The sequence below is a fragment of the Arachis hypogaea genome, chromosome 13 (genome assembly GCF_003086295.3).
Source record: "Arachis hypogaea cultivar Tifrunner chromosome 13, arahy.Tifrunner.gnm2.J5K5, whole genome shotgun sequence".
NCBI classification, from domain to species: domain Eukaryota; kingdom Viridiplantae; phylum Streptophyta; class Magnoliopsida; order Fabales; family Fabaceae; genus Arachis; species Arachis hypogaea.
In genome coordinates, this window is record NC_092048.1 from 129542289 (window position 1) to 129559932 (window position 17644).

At 30.4% G+C, this 17644-nt stretch overlaps 1 protein-coding gene across 1 annotated transcript; it reads right to left on the bottom strand.

The window, feature by feature from the left end:
• Nucleotides 1-1847: 1847 nt before the first annotated feature.
• LOC112733414 (uncharacterized) lies at nucleotides 1848-3167 on the bottom strand. Its single transcript, XM_025782356.3, has one exon. It carries the CDS (start codon nucleotides 2921-2923, stop codon nucleotides 2108-2110), a length of 816 nt encoding a protein of 271 aa, XP_025638141.1. The 5' UTR covers nucleotides 2924-3167; the 3' UTR covers nucleotides 1848-2107.
• Between the last annotated feature and the right edge of the window lie 14477 nt (nucleotides 3168-17644).

Consider the following 17644-nt stretch of genomic DNA (forward strand, 5'->3'; position numbering starts at 1 on the left):
GGCCTCCTCCCTCAACTTCTCTTTCTATTTTTTTTGTATTTCTCATTTTTTTATTTTGTTTTTATTTAATTTATTATTCTTTTTCTTTTATATATGTTTTATAAAACTACTTATCATATAAACTTTTATACATGATACATAAATTTTAATACACAACACACAAATTTTTAAAAGATTATATATCTAAAATATTAACACTTAATTAATAAGATACGCACAATAGATATTTTAGTATGTAATACAAAATTTAGTATAATACAAAAATTTTAATGTATAACACATAATTTTTTTAAAGATCATATACCTAAAACATTAAATCAACAAAATATATTCACATATGCTGTGTATAAAATTTTCTGTGGTATGTGAAATTTTTTTCATGCTATATTGATAAGTTATATGCTAAACATAAAAATTCTGTGTTAAATATAAATTTTTATACTATATCAATAAATTTTGTATTATTCAACAAAAATTTTTATATTGAAGAAGTGTAGAGAAAGAAAAAAAAGTAATGTACACACAGAATTTCTTGCTAAAATTGTACCAACTTAATTAAATTTAATTAAAAAAACGCTTATACGTATAGTATTATTGTATCTGCTACGAGTTTTTGAGATAAAATTTTAGTTATTTTTGTAGATATAATAGACAATGACATGATAGAATTGGTCTCTTTTTCTTTTAATTTTTTGGAAACACATGTTTTTTGAATTTAAATAGAGAGTTAATTTTTTAAAAATTGTTTTTTATTCTAAAGTTTATATTCTAAATTTTAAATTTTAATCTTAAATTTTAAATCTTTTAAAAAGTAAAATTTAAAAAATAATCTTACAATACAAAATAATTAATATTACTTATTAAAAATTAAATCTTAATACCTATTCATTCATGCTGTATAATGAAGGTAACTTTCATAGAATAGAATAAATAAAAGATTAAAAGTTTTATCAACCGCCATTATTATATATTGTTCCCAACTACTTTGTTGAGTATGTAGACGTTGACTGTTGAATTATTAGAAGAAACAAATCTGTTTAGTCTAATTAAGATCATGATATATACCCGAAAAATAATAACACTCGAATTTTATTCGGACATTTATATATTTTAGTGAAATAATAAAGGAGAGAGAAAAGAAAAAAGAAAAGTAAAATAAAGGAATGCTTGAATATGATGATTAGTAACGTGTGAAATAGTACTGCGAATACTGTATATTTGTTAGTCAATACAGTAAATTGTTGTTTATTAGGATAACCATATAAATTAAATTATCTCGTTACCTATATATAATGAGGAACAAATCAAGGTTACTTCTGACCTCTATATATGGTCTATTATGGTTGCTCCTTATATAAATAATCCCGAATACGTAAAATGAATTCAAAAGCGTTGAAGCGCGGACCATGGACAGAAATTAAATAAGAAAAAGTGTAGGGAGCCAATGAAATATTTGTACATGTGTAAAATAGAGATTTAAAAAATATTAAAAATATAATTATTAGTATTTTTTTTTTATTAGCATCAACTTCTAAGATAAGTGATGTTCATTTTGTAACTCATTTAGCCTGTCAGGACTCATTAAATAATCATTACTTAATAAGAATGTTTATTTTAGTTAAGACACGCTAAGTAGAAAATATCATGCATGACTACTGCTAACAAATAATTAACCTCAAGTCCTCAACAATAATTAATAATTTTATTCCGTGTAAATATTAATTTTTATCAATTTATATATATATAAATTTTAGTAGATAAATTATATTAATTTATATGTACAAATTTTTATAATTTCATGTATAAATATTTATAAATATAAATATAAATTATTATTGACAAAATAATAGTTCAAAATGATAACATTTATTTATTATGGATCATTGACGAGAAATTATATATACACGTTAATCGATTCTTAAATTTTGTACTAAGAATATTGATTTAATTTCTAATATTAACCAAAACCTTTAATCCAAATCCAACCCCCTTTTACGGCATAAGAAAGAAGAACTAAAATTGAAAAAGGAATTTTAATTAGTTGAATTTGGAAGATATTTTTAAATTGTAATTACTCACAAAATAGTATACAGTTCCATACATATGATCACTGGCAGGGTTTATCAGTGTTTCCAATTTCACGTAGCGAACGATTCAGTGATTGTTTCTTCTGCCGCCTCATATTTTCGTTGAACTTCCTTATGAACGCTTCAACTCGCCGATTCAACTCATCATCACTCACCTCCTCCGCCTCTCTCCTCTTCTCATTATCGTCGCTGCCACATACCATCGGAGTCTTCTTCCGCTCCTTCATCGTCTTCGATCTCTTCCTCATCGCACTCGATCGTTCCTCCGTTATCGCCTTCCACACCTCATCCATCGTCGGCGCCATCGACGGAGCCGTCTTCGGTGTCGATGTCCACGTCAACTCCGCTGTCTCTGTCTCCGGCGTCGGTTTCCACGTCAACTCCGCCGTCTCTGTCTCCGGCGCCGGTATCCACGTCAACTCCGCCGTCGCCGTTTTGTATTGTTCCTCTTCTTCGGGCGCGGCTGTGATGCCGTTAACGACGACAGGCTTGACGTCGACAAGAGCAGGAAGATAATCGTGGTGTAAGGATAAGGGCGGATGTAGTGGTGGGGATGGTTTGGTGACGTAAGCAAAATGAAGCGGTTGGTAAGTAGGAGAAGGAGGAGGAATAGGGTGGTGGAAGATGGAGGAGGCGGCGATAGAGAGGATGATGGCGTTGAGGAGGAGGAAGAGATAGGGTGGCTTGAGGTACGTGAGACAGAGATTCCACGTGAGAGGCACGTGGGTGGAGAAGAAGTAAGTAATGGTTGGAAGTGAGAGGTTGAGTCCCAAAGCGGTGAAGATGAGCCACGTGGAGAACAACAAGAGCTTCAGGGAACTAATTAGGAACGCCATGTTGAACTAATAACTGAAATTTATGAAGATTGAGTGTGTGTGAGATACTGAAAACTGGAATGAACGATGACCTATTTATAGAGCAGAAAAGGTGATGGTGAAATCTGAAGCGTTGGATTTTATATGGTGACTATTTCTCAAGAGTACTGGTTCTGGGTACATCATATATATGGAGAAAGACACGTATATTATTATTATATTTTTTGAAAAATAATAGAAAAACAACGCTTTTTATACAAGTATATTTTACGGTTTGCTCGTCTTGAATATATCTGGGATATATATACCTTTTTGACACTACTTTCTTGTATTGATGTTGATGTGTGCGCTTAGTTTTTGACACTCATAATTTTATTTTTTTGTTAAATTGTTTTATGAAATTAAAATTTTTAATGAGAGTAGGCATCGATCCCGTTACATGGTAATTTCCACCAAACGTAAGTAAGTAGTTGACATAATGCAATGATATGATGTTACACATACATTTCAGTGTAAGAGGAGAGAAACTACGGTGAAATTGATAAGATATGTAATATTAATAATTTAATATATAACTATATCTATGTATGTGTTTGGGAGGTTCATGGTGATGCTTCCCGGTCGTAGGCACACAGCAATTGGATAGAAGATAAAATAGATATGGGAAATTGGGAATGGTAGGTAGTTATTTTTTTCTTCATATAATTCTGGAACATGCCAGGTCTCTATCTCGGCTTTGCCCCTATTTTTTTTACGTGTGTTGCCTTAATTGCTTTGACTATATGCCACTGCAGTAGCCGCTACCGTGGCACTGCCCTAATAAATTTTTTTTCGGTTTCGTTACGTTACTAAGAGCATATCTGCTAATTTTTCTGTCAACTCTTATTTATAATTATGTTTCATAGAAGTGTGTTTGTAGATGTGTCTAATAAAAATATCTTTTTTATAGCTGTGTTTAATAGAAGTATCTTTATAGATATATTTTTTGAATGTGTTTCTTTATATATGTAGTTAAAATATATTAATTATTAGACACATTCACGAACATACTTTCATGAAACACAATTATAAATAAGAATTGGCAAAAATTAACAGATAATATGTTAGTACCATATACTTTTCTAATTTTTTTTTATACTGTCGCCGAATCTTTTGTACACCTTAGGTTTATATTTTCGGTAATTCTAGAAGTACAAAAAAAAGTTTAAATAGTCTAAATTTATTTTATTTAATATTTATTAATTAAATATAATAAAATTTAATAATTTTTTATTAAAAAATTTTGTATCTTAAGATTTTTCGTTATATTTCATACATGTTACTAATTGTATACAAATATATTAAGTATATTTTAAAATTAATCATTAAAATTAATTATTAATATAGAATATATATTAATATAAAATATATATTAAAAATAAATTAAATTATACATATATTTATACATAAATATATAGTAATTAATTTTAGTATGTAAATATTAATCATATTATTAAAATTAACTCACTTTTAAATTATTATTTAAAATATATATAAATATATAAATTTAATTAGATATTCGTATAAAATTTTTTATATTATCAATACATTAAAATTAAATTTATAATTTAAATAAAAATCAAAATGTTAATTTTTTTAAATACTTTTGTAAATATTAACATTGTTTCTTGACATTTTTTGTCATGTTTATATTTTATTTAAATGTTTGAAAAATGACTTAAGAATTAATATCTTTTATTTTGTCATAATAACTAAGAAAGAGAAAAAAAATAATGAGAAAATAAAGAAAAAGATAATTTAATAATTTTTCTATACTTAATTAATTCATCATGATTATTGTGATGGAAATTAACCTTGCTTAAACTATTAAGGGTAATGATGTAAATGACAAGGGGTAAAGTATAGTTAGGCTACTTGTGTTATTTATGGTTGTTAGTCTTTCCCTTTTCTTTCACCGCAGGTTGGTTACTGTTACTCTATCTATATATAGTAATTAACCAAAAATATTCTGAACTATAATATAGTGCAATAACTCTTAATTAAGTAATACAATCATTCATTCTCATCTCACTCATGCTCCACTTTGAATCTTTGATACTGCTAAGGTAAACAATAGTTTATAGTACTTTATACAAAGTGGTGAATGTCTAGTCTTGTTGAGGCTTTAGAGTTATTTTTATTTTTAATTTGTTGGGGTTGATTTGTGTAGTTTTATCTTATTTCAGTGAAATTCTTTTTATTATGATTAGACTATGTACTTCTATGAATGATCCTATGTATTTCTAATAACTTATTCTACTTATAAAAAGAATTCATATCACGAGAGTGAAAATTCGGTATTATAAATCTACAATAAATTAACAATTAACAGTTTAACACCATGCATGTATAGTGTAAGAGAATATGAACATCAGAAAGTGTTGAGAAATGTAGATTTTAGTAATTTTGACTAATAATTAACTAATCAACAAATAAATTTTATTTATTTATATATACAAATTTTAATAAATATAAATATAAATATAAATTATGTATTTTATGTGTATAAATTTTTATAAATATGTATATAAACTATTACTAATTAAATATTATTGACCCAAAATATAATATTTTCCCATTATATAGCACTAATATTATTTGTGCAATAAAATAAAGTAACAATCTCGCTGAGTAATTAATAAAGGTTTAATCAATAATAAGTCAACAAACATTTTTAAATTGTACTCCATACTAATTAATGATAATTATTTAAATTTTATTTTTTTTAAAAATATAAATTAATGATTATTAATTATAGTTATTTAAAGTTGGCTTATTTACTAATACTTTTTCATAAAGTAATCATTCATAATGGACATTATTATTAATTGAGGGAAGACAGAAAACACAGGCACACACATAATCATAACTTCATTAACTATGATCCGCAACAATTCTGTGGTTTGTATACTTTTCGTATACATGATATATGTCTATCACGAAAATGTCTGTCCAACAATGCAAGTTGATGGAGCATGAAAGCATGGGGGCTTTAATTTGCAAGGATGTGACTCGATCTTCACCTGGTGGGAATGGACATTGTATGTGGCTTTCATAAGAGATATTACGTGGATCATCTATCAAGCTTGATTCGTTATCTATGGCTAGAAGGTAAGCTAACCTTAATTATAACATTTAGTTCGTTGGAGCTAACTTTAAATATACATACAAAACAAACATGTAATGTGTATAAAAAAATAACCACTATATGTAAAAAATATATTTAGCATTTTATAATTTTTTTATTATAATACTATAAACAAATTTAATTATTTTTCTATATATTATTATATTATTTAAATGTTAGATCATTTGATCATAAAAATTTTTAAGTGGATATTTTAATGATGAAATTTTTACATAAAAATTACATTATAAACCGTTAGATTGATTGATATGTTTAACTGAATGTATCTAATTGAATTATTTAACGCTTTACAATATAATATTCATCTGTTATTTGTCCCGAAAATTTATATTGATAGAAGAAACTATACAAATAATTATATATTTAACATTGAGTTTTGTGTCTGGAACAAAAATAAAAATGCAAAAAATTATTTTCTATTATTGGAGTAAAAAATTATTCTTCTTATTTTTAATTATGTTTATAATTACATTAAACGATATTTTTTTGTGTTTGTTTAATTTCTGCTCATGTTATTCTTTCAGAAATTATAATTATATATATATTCAAATCTATCCTTATTATTGAATTGCATGCATACATTATATTGGGTGCACTCTAACTCAAGCTAGTAATTTTAATTGGCAGAAACTACATAGATGACTTTCATTTTTGGTTTGAGAGAATGGTTAGGACGTGGTCGGTGGGGCAAGAATTTCCACGTCAATATTTCTTCAATGATTTTTCCATATATTTCTAGAAATATCCGTACAAATATATACATTTATGCACGCATAAAAAAGTGGTTACTAACTACAGCTGCGCGCTGGAACTATAATAATTTACGAAACTATAATAAAATAATAAATCTGAATTTCAATCTTATATGTTGAAATGTTTGTTTGGAATTTTGGATAAGTTTTTCTTTAAAAAAAAGTTTATTTTAAGAAAAAGTTATGTTAAAGTTATTTATATAGAAACCGTAATCTAATAGTTAGATTAAACATTTTAAGAGTATCTTTAATTATTTTAATTATAAATATTTATAAGTAGTCTACTATATGAATTTAAAATTAAAATTCAATTTTTAAGCTAAATTACATACATGAGAAAGAACATTATTAAAAGGAGGGGAATGCACGACTTACTTTTATATAAATTACACATTTGTATCAATAAATTTGGTGTTTTCTTCCCTTTTTATTTAAGATTTTTTTTAAGGTTAGAAATATTTTTATACTTTCAAGTTTCAATTCATTTAACGTTTTTATAGTATATATACTCTTAAAAATTTTTACGAAACTGAATTAGTTCTTGATCTATCAGATCGAAATACCGTGAAAAATTAAAAAAAAAAATTAGAAAAAGTTTAATTACCCTGTTGGCCTCTATAGTCTCGCGAAATTTTTAATTAGGTCCCTATACTTTTTTTTTCTTTTAATTAAGTCCTTGCACCAAATTTTTTTTTAATTGAGTCCTTACATTTTTTTTTCCTTTTATTTAGGTCCATATACCAATTCTTTCTTTTTTTAGTTGGGTCCCTATAAAATTAAGTAAGTTACTACTAAGAGGGACTTAATTGAAAAAAAAAATTAGTGCAGGGACCCAATTAAAAAGAAAAAAAGTATAGAAACCTAATTAAAAATTTCACAAAACTATAGGGATCAACAGAATAATTAAACCTTTAGAAAACCTTCATTTTATTAAAAGTTTGTTAATAATTAATGGGAGAGAGATTATCATTCCATATCCATAAAATCATATAGTATATGATATGATTTGTAATAATCATTAAATGTTAATGACAGGAGATTGAGTCTAAGCCACTTGCTAGTGTAGTAGTGGATATGAATCCCCTGTGAAGGAGGGCATTGTAAACACGATGCATCAACGTATATATATATAGTTGGGTAGAAGTATTAATTGTTATGACTATACAATCAAGAAGCTTAACTAAAATGGTTCAACTTGCATAGGAAAATTTAATTGTAGTGGTGGTTTAATTCATGGTAGAGATGGACTTAGAATTTGAGCGTATAAGTAAAGATTTCGAATTAAATATTTAATTTTTGACTAATAAAAGAACGATGTGATATATGCATGTATGTGTGTGAATGAGAGGATAACATATTACATATATAAAATTATGATTGACGTGTGGACCATCTTTAATTTAGAAATTTTAAATATTTAAAGGAAAAAGAAAAAGGGGGAAAGAGGTAGTGATCTCCTAATCTAATATTCTTAAGTTTAAGGTTTATTAATTCTATGCAATATCTGGTAAATTTATACAGTTGAATGTTAGTTAACTGCCTGATAATGACACCCATATATACTAAAATCCAATTTTTTTGATAGATAGATCTGATTTGGTAAAGTTTCTAGAGAGGTATTTATCTAAGTATCTAATTATATTTTTTATAAATAAAAAAGATTATATTTTTGTTTATCCTTTTGCTTTTAGCTTTGAAAAGTTAAAAATATTTTTAAAATTACTTATATTTTTTTTTCAAAATTTTTTTATAATTTTAAAATTAAAATATCTAATGCAGTAGTCGTATATTAATGAATATTTATGTTTATTTTTATTATATTTATATCTTAAATGTTAAAAATAATTTTACCAAATATTTTTTTATAACGTGTATTTATTAAAAGCTACTTTTTAATTTATCAAATATAGTTGGTATAAATCTTGAAAAACTATTTTGAAAAATTAATTTTAATAAACAAATTCTAATAAAAATTGAAAATTCACACCGTAATTATGGGAGTTGAGAAATAATAAGATACTCGACAAGGGAGTTGGATATTCTCCATAGCCGGGTCCTTAATTTCTGTTTATCGTTAAGTTTGCTCAAACAATAATAGGATATACACACGTACACATATTTCTTCTCTACCGTGGTCTCTATTGGTAAGAGATAAAATGGTCGGTTCCATATAAAAACAAGATAAGTATATATAAACTTTATCCCTTTTCCATTCACGGATAATCTATGAAATTGACTTGTTTTGCGGGGTCCATTTGAGAGACGAAAGTACCCCTGTATTTGCTTAAAAAGTTGAGACAAAAGCAAGATGCGATGTGGACGAAATCACTGCTTACTGCTAATAAAATAATTCAAATTCAAAATATATAATATAATATAATCAATTTATTCCTACCTTGGATCGAAATGAAAAGTTATGGACTCGACTAACATTATAGCCAAGATTAATCATTTAAAATTAAATATTAAAAACAATTCAAAACTAAAATAAATAAATTTGAATATATAATTTGTCATAACATAGGTTAACTACTGAAATTGTCTTCGAATTTTCTATACGTGGACAATAATGACTCTTTTTGTTATTGACAAAAAAACTCAAATAATTTAAAAACGCACACGAAGTACCCATCTATCAAGAAAGACGTATTCTGTTAACAAAAACGCCTGACGTGGCAAATGGAAAAACATATATAACAAACGGAGATGCTTAATTAACAAATTATTTTTAAATTGTCCATTTTCTTAATCCTAATCCCCAATTTCTTAACCTTAAACCCCAATTTTATTAACTTGATTACCAATTACATATTAAAAAGTTAAAACGTTAAATACTGTAAAAAAAGGGTCAAAGAGAGTAAAAGGGTTAAACGCCACGAGAACCATTATCGCCTCTCCATCTTCTCTTTCTCGTTGAGTCACCATTGAAGATATTCATCCACTATTGTTGCATCTCTGAAAGGAGGAGGCATTGTTGTAACACCCTACCACACTGAGTTTTACATTTAAGTCGTAAAACAGAGGTAGTGTGGTATTACAACCTCTAAAATAAAATGTGTATATGTAATAGCAGAAATATTATAATACACTAGGAGCCTTGAAGAATAGAGGAAATAAAAATCGCGAAATAAAATCGCAACGCTCAAGAAACGAGTTAACTTGCGCGCTAAGGAAGCTATAGCCATTAAACGTAAGATTATAAAAGTAGGAATAGAGTGCCACACACACATCCAAAACCCAAAAGTACGTAAACAAAATCCTGTCTCTCCATAAATCTCTAAGAGGACCAAAAGAGTACGTTATGCAGAGAGAAAGCTGAGTACATATATATACATCACTGTACAACAAAATAACTCAGTAACCACTTCGCTTCAGGTGTCCAGACGCCTAACGAGATGCCTCTCGACCTGCATCTGTAAAACAACAACATAGTATGAAATGAGAACCGGAGGTTCTCAGTATGATAAAGGTGCCACACACATAATATATAAGGTCCTGGGAATGCTAGAGGCAATCCTAGAACGCCGACTCTCAAATTATAGAGCTTAAAGTATTACACAGAAGTCATAAGAGGTGGTTTTTTAAGAGTATCTAAGCCTAATTTAACTTAACCTTAAATCTAAGTCTCATACTGCCATTCCTCCATACCTCTATCTCCGTCAACATTTCACAGACAAATAAACAGATAAAGGCAAGCACAAGAGGATTACAAATACTGCAAGTAACAAATATACATTTAGCATGGCAAGTACATTTAGGCACACCCAATTAATGCACAAACAAGTAATTCAAGTAGTATGCATATGATGCATGCCTGTCCTATGGCTGATGAGGCTCAGCTTTCGGTTATCCAGCCAACCCGACAAGTCCGAAAACCTTAGACTGTCCCTCGACGTGCATCCGCAAGAGTCTATGCATAGCTTTTTCTCAAATAATCAATATTGCTCAATAGGGGTTAACATTCCCGATAATTTATAAGGGTCTGGTCACTCTTACGTCGTAGGGTCAACAGAGTATCAAGTTTTCAACCTGGTACACGTGGTGGCAAGCCACAGTACTTTACCCAGGAAAACTCGTATCTCAGATTATTTAATCAATCAAACCAAATATTATACATGATCATTCATTTGATTATCAAGCCAAGTGTCATTCATAATCATTCGTAACATTTCATAGTCAATTCATCACTTTTCAGCTTTACTACCTCTCCAAGTTATCCTCATTTCCTAACTTCATCTGATTATCAGGTTTAACACTATTATTTATGACTAAAGGAATGAAAATGGAGGTTTAGAAGTTTGAAATAGAGTTTAGAATGCTAAAAAACCATATTTGCTAAAATAGGGTCCACGCATACGCGTGGCTCACGCGTGCGCGTGGGAACGCAAAACTGCAGCTCGCGCGCGTCCCTTTGTTATGCGTACGCGTCAGTCACGCGTACGCGTGGACATGCTTGTTTGCTCCTAACACACACGCATGGGACCAGTCACATACGTATCACCAAAAATTCATTCCACGCGTACGCGTGGGCGCACATTCTTTTAAAAAAACAAGGCAGATGCAGTAGCAGAGTTGCAGTATTGCAAAAGAAATGGCAGTTTTGAGGTATGATCTTCCAACGCTCATAACTTCTGCGATTTAAAATATTTTTCACCCGTTCTTCGAATGACATAAACATCACGAGCCCAATTCTCATTTTAAAACAAGTTGAAAACAAATTGAAGGTCTGGAAGCTAAATTATACCTCGCCGAAGTTCGGCCAAAAACCAACTTTAGCAAATTCTTCAAAACCTCCTTTTTCATTCAAGATTTCCACTCTATTCACTTCTAAACCTATCAACACCAACTCAAAATGCCACAGCAATACAACAAGCTCTATATTATTTCATCAATCACCATTCAACCAAACCAAAATATAATCATATAATCAATAATTCAACCATATATCCCTTCAAAATCCATTTAATAACAAACTCTACTTCATAATCAAATCACCAAACCAGACCAAGCATGTTCAATAATCAAATTACTAAACATTAAATATACACCTGCATTCCAGCTTATCTTATGGTCATCTAGCCTAAGTTTTCACAGAACATTATATATTAAATGCAAGAAACCTAAACCATACATTGGCCGATTCCCACGTAACGATCAAGGCAATTTATTTAAAACCAATCACAGCCCCAAAACCTCAACTACACATCTTCCTCCAAGTTCCGGTATTCACAATTTCAAGCTCCAATTATATATTCACAACCTAATACACATTTATAACACATATATACCCAATTTAATACTCAAAGCTCAAATTTAATAAAATTAAAATATAATTATGGTATCCTCACCTTACCCAAGCTTCACATAGGTAAGAGTGAACGTTTTTCTCAAGCTAATTGGATCCTAAAACATCAAAGAACAAAAAAAATTCAACATCTCCACTTAATTCTCCATAAATTGGGGATGAAGAAGTTGAGATGAAATAGCAAGTTACCTATGAAATTGTTCTTGTGAAAACGTAGAGCTCAACGCAGTGAGCGCGTGGCTGCAAACGGTGCGGCGATCGAGCTCGGATGAAGGAGTTACGGCAAATTGAATTTACCGTAAACGTTCGGGTTTCTCTTCTTTCCTTCCCTGGAAGGCTTTCTACTTTGTTGAGAAAGTGGAGAGAAAGAAGAGCCCATGGCTCATTTTAATTGGAGGGCCGGTTGGACCCACGGCCCGGTTTAGATCCGGTTTAACGAGTTCGGTCCGTTCAGTCCAATTTTAGACTGTTTTCTTCAAAATTAGTGTTAAAATTCTCGTTTCGATGAGCTCTATCCTAATTTGATATAATATTCATATTTCTAATCTTATTTATTTTAAACTAATTTATTGACTAATTATTTACTAATTTAACGAAGTTTACAATTGTCGCATCTTAGAGGTTCTTCATATGAGAAGGTTCGTCTATTATCTTCTCCATTAGTAACTTGTGTTCTTCATATTCTTCTTGTTACTTATGATTTAGATGGTAAAAATGGCAACTAATCAAGTATGCAACAGTGTTAATTTGTGAGTGTTAGAAGTTTGATTTTTTGTCTCTGAATTATTTGCTATATTTTATTGGTTAGGATTTATTTTGTTAATTTTTTTTCCATTGGAAGAACAACGTTAGTAATTGATTGCACAACAAGACTAACAAGTCATGGTTCCTAGGTTGCCTAGCTTGGTCTTTGACTTCAAAGCAATAACTGCAAGAGAAAAAAAGTATGTACCATCATACCACTTCGAAATATATTCTTCCCATTGATCTTTGCTTGCTTCTGCCATTGATACATACATTCGCTTCATTCCAGCTCCACCCATAGTTGAATCACCTTTTACATACATCGCGTTATAATTTTGAGACTGGGGATTAGGGTTAAGAATTGGGAAATTTGGGAATGGTTTGCCAGTTAGGCATTTTCGTTTACTACATATGCTTTTCTGTTTGTCACGTCAAACGTTTTCGTTAACGAAATATGTCTCTCTTGACGAATGGGTACTTCGTGTGCATTTTTAAATTATTCGAAGTTATTTTTGTCAATAACATAAGAGGGGGTCATTATTGTCAGCATCTGGAAAATTCGGGAGTGGTTAACCCATCATAAAATTACTCATTTCACAAGTTTAAGCTGATAAAAGAAATATATATTTAACATTCTCTTTTAAGTAAATTTTTTTTTAGATTTGTTTGATTTTTGTACAATTTTTTTATTTGTCTTATGTTATTTGTTCTTTTTAGACATTCTTTCTTTTCTTTTCAAATTAGAATTTCAAAGAAAATAGACTTTTGCTTTGCTAGGATTTCTTCTCTTTCAATAACCGTCGCTCGTTCTCTATCTCTCTGTCTCCTCCTCTGCGGTCGCTCGTTCTCTGATCTTCGCTAGTATCGCAGGTTTTCTGTTCTTCACTATGTGTCGTCACTGCTGGGTGACCTTGCTATGGTGTCTACTCTGTTTTGTATTTGAAGCCAAGGAAAATAAGGCCTGAAAAATGGGTTAGAGACAACGTCTTCGGAATTGATGTTGTATTCTCTAGTTGATTAATTTGCTGCACCTTTTTCTAATTGTTAAAATAAGAGCTTAAGAAGAATGCAAATGAATATCATCATGAAGAACAAACTAACTTTACTGCAACAACTGATGAGTCCACCTCTACAATTACATGATTATACTCCAGGTTTACAGCAAAGTCCACACTCGTTAAAATTTTTCAGAGCTCTGTCAAAGTAACCGAGGTAAAAGCTAGGTTTGCACTAAAATCAGCTAGAAACCTTCTATCCATTAGGGGTGTTCATAAAAAAACCAAAATATGGTTAACCGGTTAAAAAACTATAACCACATTGTGGTTAACCAGTTTAATAAAACAATTTTAAAAACCATATCCATATTTTTTAGAATTGGTTAACCAAAACCAAATTAAAAAAAAACCGGTTTTTAACCGGTTAACCAAAACCAAAACCAAATTAAAATCAAAACCTAATTTCAAAACCAAATTACATACTCTTTCTCTCTCTCTCTCTCTCTCTCCTCTCTCTCTCTCTCCCCCTTCCTCTCTCTTTCTCTCTCCCTCCCTTCTTTCTCATCTCTCTCTCTCTCTCTCTCTCCTCTTTCTCTCCTTTCTCTCTTTCCTCTTTCTCCCCTTCTCTCTCTTCTTTTCCCCCTATTTCTCTCCCCTCTCCCTCTCTCCCCCTTCCTTCCCCCTCTATCTCTCACTCATTTTTCTCTTTATCTCCTCTCCCCTTCACTCTCTCCTTTCCCTCTCTCTCTACTTCTCTCTCTCCTTCTTTCTCCCCCCTCTCTCTCTCTCTCCCTTCCATCATCTCTTCCTCATCTCTCTCTCTTCTTTTTCCCTCTTTCTCTCCACTATCTCTCTCTTTCCCTTTCTTTCTCTCTCTCTCTCTCTCTCTCTCTCTCCACCTCATCTTTCTTTCTCTCTCCCTTGTCCCTCTATCATTCTCTCTCTCTCTCCCTTTCCCACTTTCTCTCTCTCTCCCTCTCTCCCTCTCTCTCTGTCTCTCTCTCCTTCTCTCTGCTCTCTCACTTTCTCTCTCTCTCTCCTTGTCCTCTTTCTCCCCCTCCCTTCTCTCTCTTCCTCTCTCTCCTCCCATTTCTCTCTCTAATCATCTCTCCCCCTTTTTCTATATCTCCTCCTCCTCTCTCTCCTCTCCTATCCTTCTCTCTCTCTTTCTCTCTCTCTCTCTCTCTCTCTCCTTCCTCTCTCTCTCTCTATCTCTTTTTTCTCTTTTCTCTCTATCGCTCCTCTCTCTTTCCTTTTCTTCTTTTCTCTCTCTCCTCTTTCTTTTCTTACTCTGTCTTTTCTCTTTCTCTCTCAACCTTCTTCAATCTCTATCCTCTTCTATCTCTTTTCTCCTCTTCTCTCTAAAGTGAGAGAGAAGAGAGAGAGAATGAGAAGACAGAGGAGGAGAAAGAAAAAAAGGAGAGAGATAAAAAGAGAGAAGAAGGATAGGAGAGAGAGAAGAAGAGAGAGAAAGAGGACAAAGAGGGAGAAAGAGAGAGGGAAGAGAGAGACAGAAAAGTAGAAGAAGAAAGAGAAAAGAGAGGAGGGGGAGAGAAGGAGAGAGGGAGAGGAGGGGAGAGAGAAAGAGGGAAGGGGAGAGAGAGAGCATGGGAAGAGAGAGGGAGAGAATGATAGAGAGAAAGAAAGGGGAGGGGAGAAAGAGGAGAAGGGGGGAGAGAGAGATAGACAGAGAGGAGGGGGAGAGAGAGAAAAAAAGAGAGGAGAAGAGAGAAAAGGAAGAGAATAGGAGAGAGAGGGGAGAGAGAGAGGGGGAAGGGGGAGAAAGAGGAGAAGGGGAGAGAGAGAGAGAGAGAGAGAGAGAGAGAAGGAAGAGAGAAGAGGAGGGGGAGAGAAAAGGAGAGAGATGGGAAGCAGGAGATAAGAAAAAGTTACTCGTATCATTTAGAAAGAAAATTATTTATATTAGAAAAAATTATTTATAGAAAATGCTGAAAAGAGATAAGAAAGAAAAAGGAACAAAAGCAATGGAAGGGATTTCATTAGTTACAAATGTTACTCGTATTATTTAGAAAGAAAAAAATTTAATTAAAAAAAGATTTAAAAATTTGGGTTTTTGTATGTAAAAATATTAATTTTTGTGTAAAAATCTATTTTTACATGTAAAAACTAATTTTTTGTATCAAAACCAATTTTTTAGTATAAAAAGTGGTTTTTTTTATGTAAACCGGCTTTTTAATGTAAAAATTGGTTTTTAATAAAAACCGATTATTTTTAAAAAATCGGTTTTTAATTTAATAACCGGTTTCATCATGTAAAACCAATTTGGTTAATTAACTAATACTATATTTTTGATTAACCAAAAAACTGGTTTAATTTTTGGATTAACCAAACCATGAACACCCCTACTATCCATGTGTCTCTAATAATTCATCTGCAAGCTCCTTTTTTATTATGTAGAACCAAACCGTCTGTGTTTAACTTAACAAAAAGAAGTTTTAAGAGTGTCATTTAATTTATCTCTCAATATAATTATCAACTATCTTTCTAACTCAATTCACTATATCTAAGCATGCTAAAAAATTTTTGCTAGATACACAACAAAAAAAATAATATTCTTTTTGTCAATGATATCATCAACATAAAAAACAAATTTATTTGTTTTTTTTTGTGTGACTAAACAAATTTATTTGGTTGATACTATAAAAAATTTATTGTAGTAACAAAAAAATAGACTAAGATTGTCTTTGCATAAAAAAATTGATAGACAAATTCTCTAATAACCAAATCAAAAAAATAAAAAATAAAAAATAAAAAAATTATTAAAAATCAAACTATTATCAATATTTATTTATGTGTCTCTCACTGCTCTGTAATTATAAAATATATGAAATAAAGATTTAGAAAATACACTACAAATGATACAACTGTCTTCTTCCGTCGTATATTTTTTAGTGCGTTTTGTTGAATAACTATATGTATATATATATATATATATATATATCAGCGTTCTTTATTTTGTCGGTGAATTAAATAAGAAGGCAATAACAGGGCATTTTTTACTTATAAAACAGCTATAACGCAACTCCTACGAAAATAAATAAGAAGCTCATATAGTTTTAGAGATGTTTTAATTTTCTTTTAAAAGAAAATTGAATAATAATATGCAGCGTATAGTGCACTACTGCACTAGCTAGTGCTATATACCAAAAAAAAGGGTATAAAATATTTTACGAGTGATGCAAGGGGAACAATCAGTCGTCATGATTTACCCACAAAAGAAGCAATCTAAATAGAAAAAATGTATAATTTTTCAAAGAAAACGCATAAAAATTCAACAAAAGTTCTACGGACCAAATTATTAAAAGAACAACTTTTAACCTTTTATAATGAGTTCAGATAATTATTCCTTTTGGTTCGGTGTATGAGTACGACGGCTAGCTAGCTAGCTAGGGATATACTAATATCTTTTAGTTTCTGCATATATATTTAGTGCACAGAAGTACTGAAATGTGAAATATGGATTTGTCGGCAAAATCACTCGTATATTTATATATAATTAGGGGTGTCCGCGGATCAGATCGAATTGGATATGGCCGAAAATTTGATTCGATCCGCACAATTTTCATCGGATCGGATCGGATATGATATCCGCATTTTTTAGTGCCGGATCCGATCCGATCGGATATCGGATAGATCCGCATAATTAAACATTCTCTTTTTAATCATATTTCTATTAAAAGAATTTGATAAAAATATTTCTTTCATACTTTTAAACTTATTTATTTCTAAAATATTTTT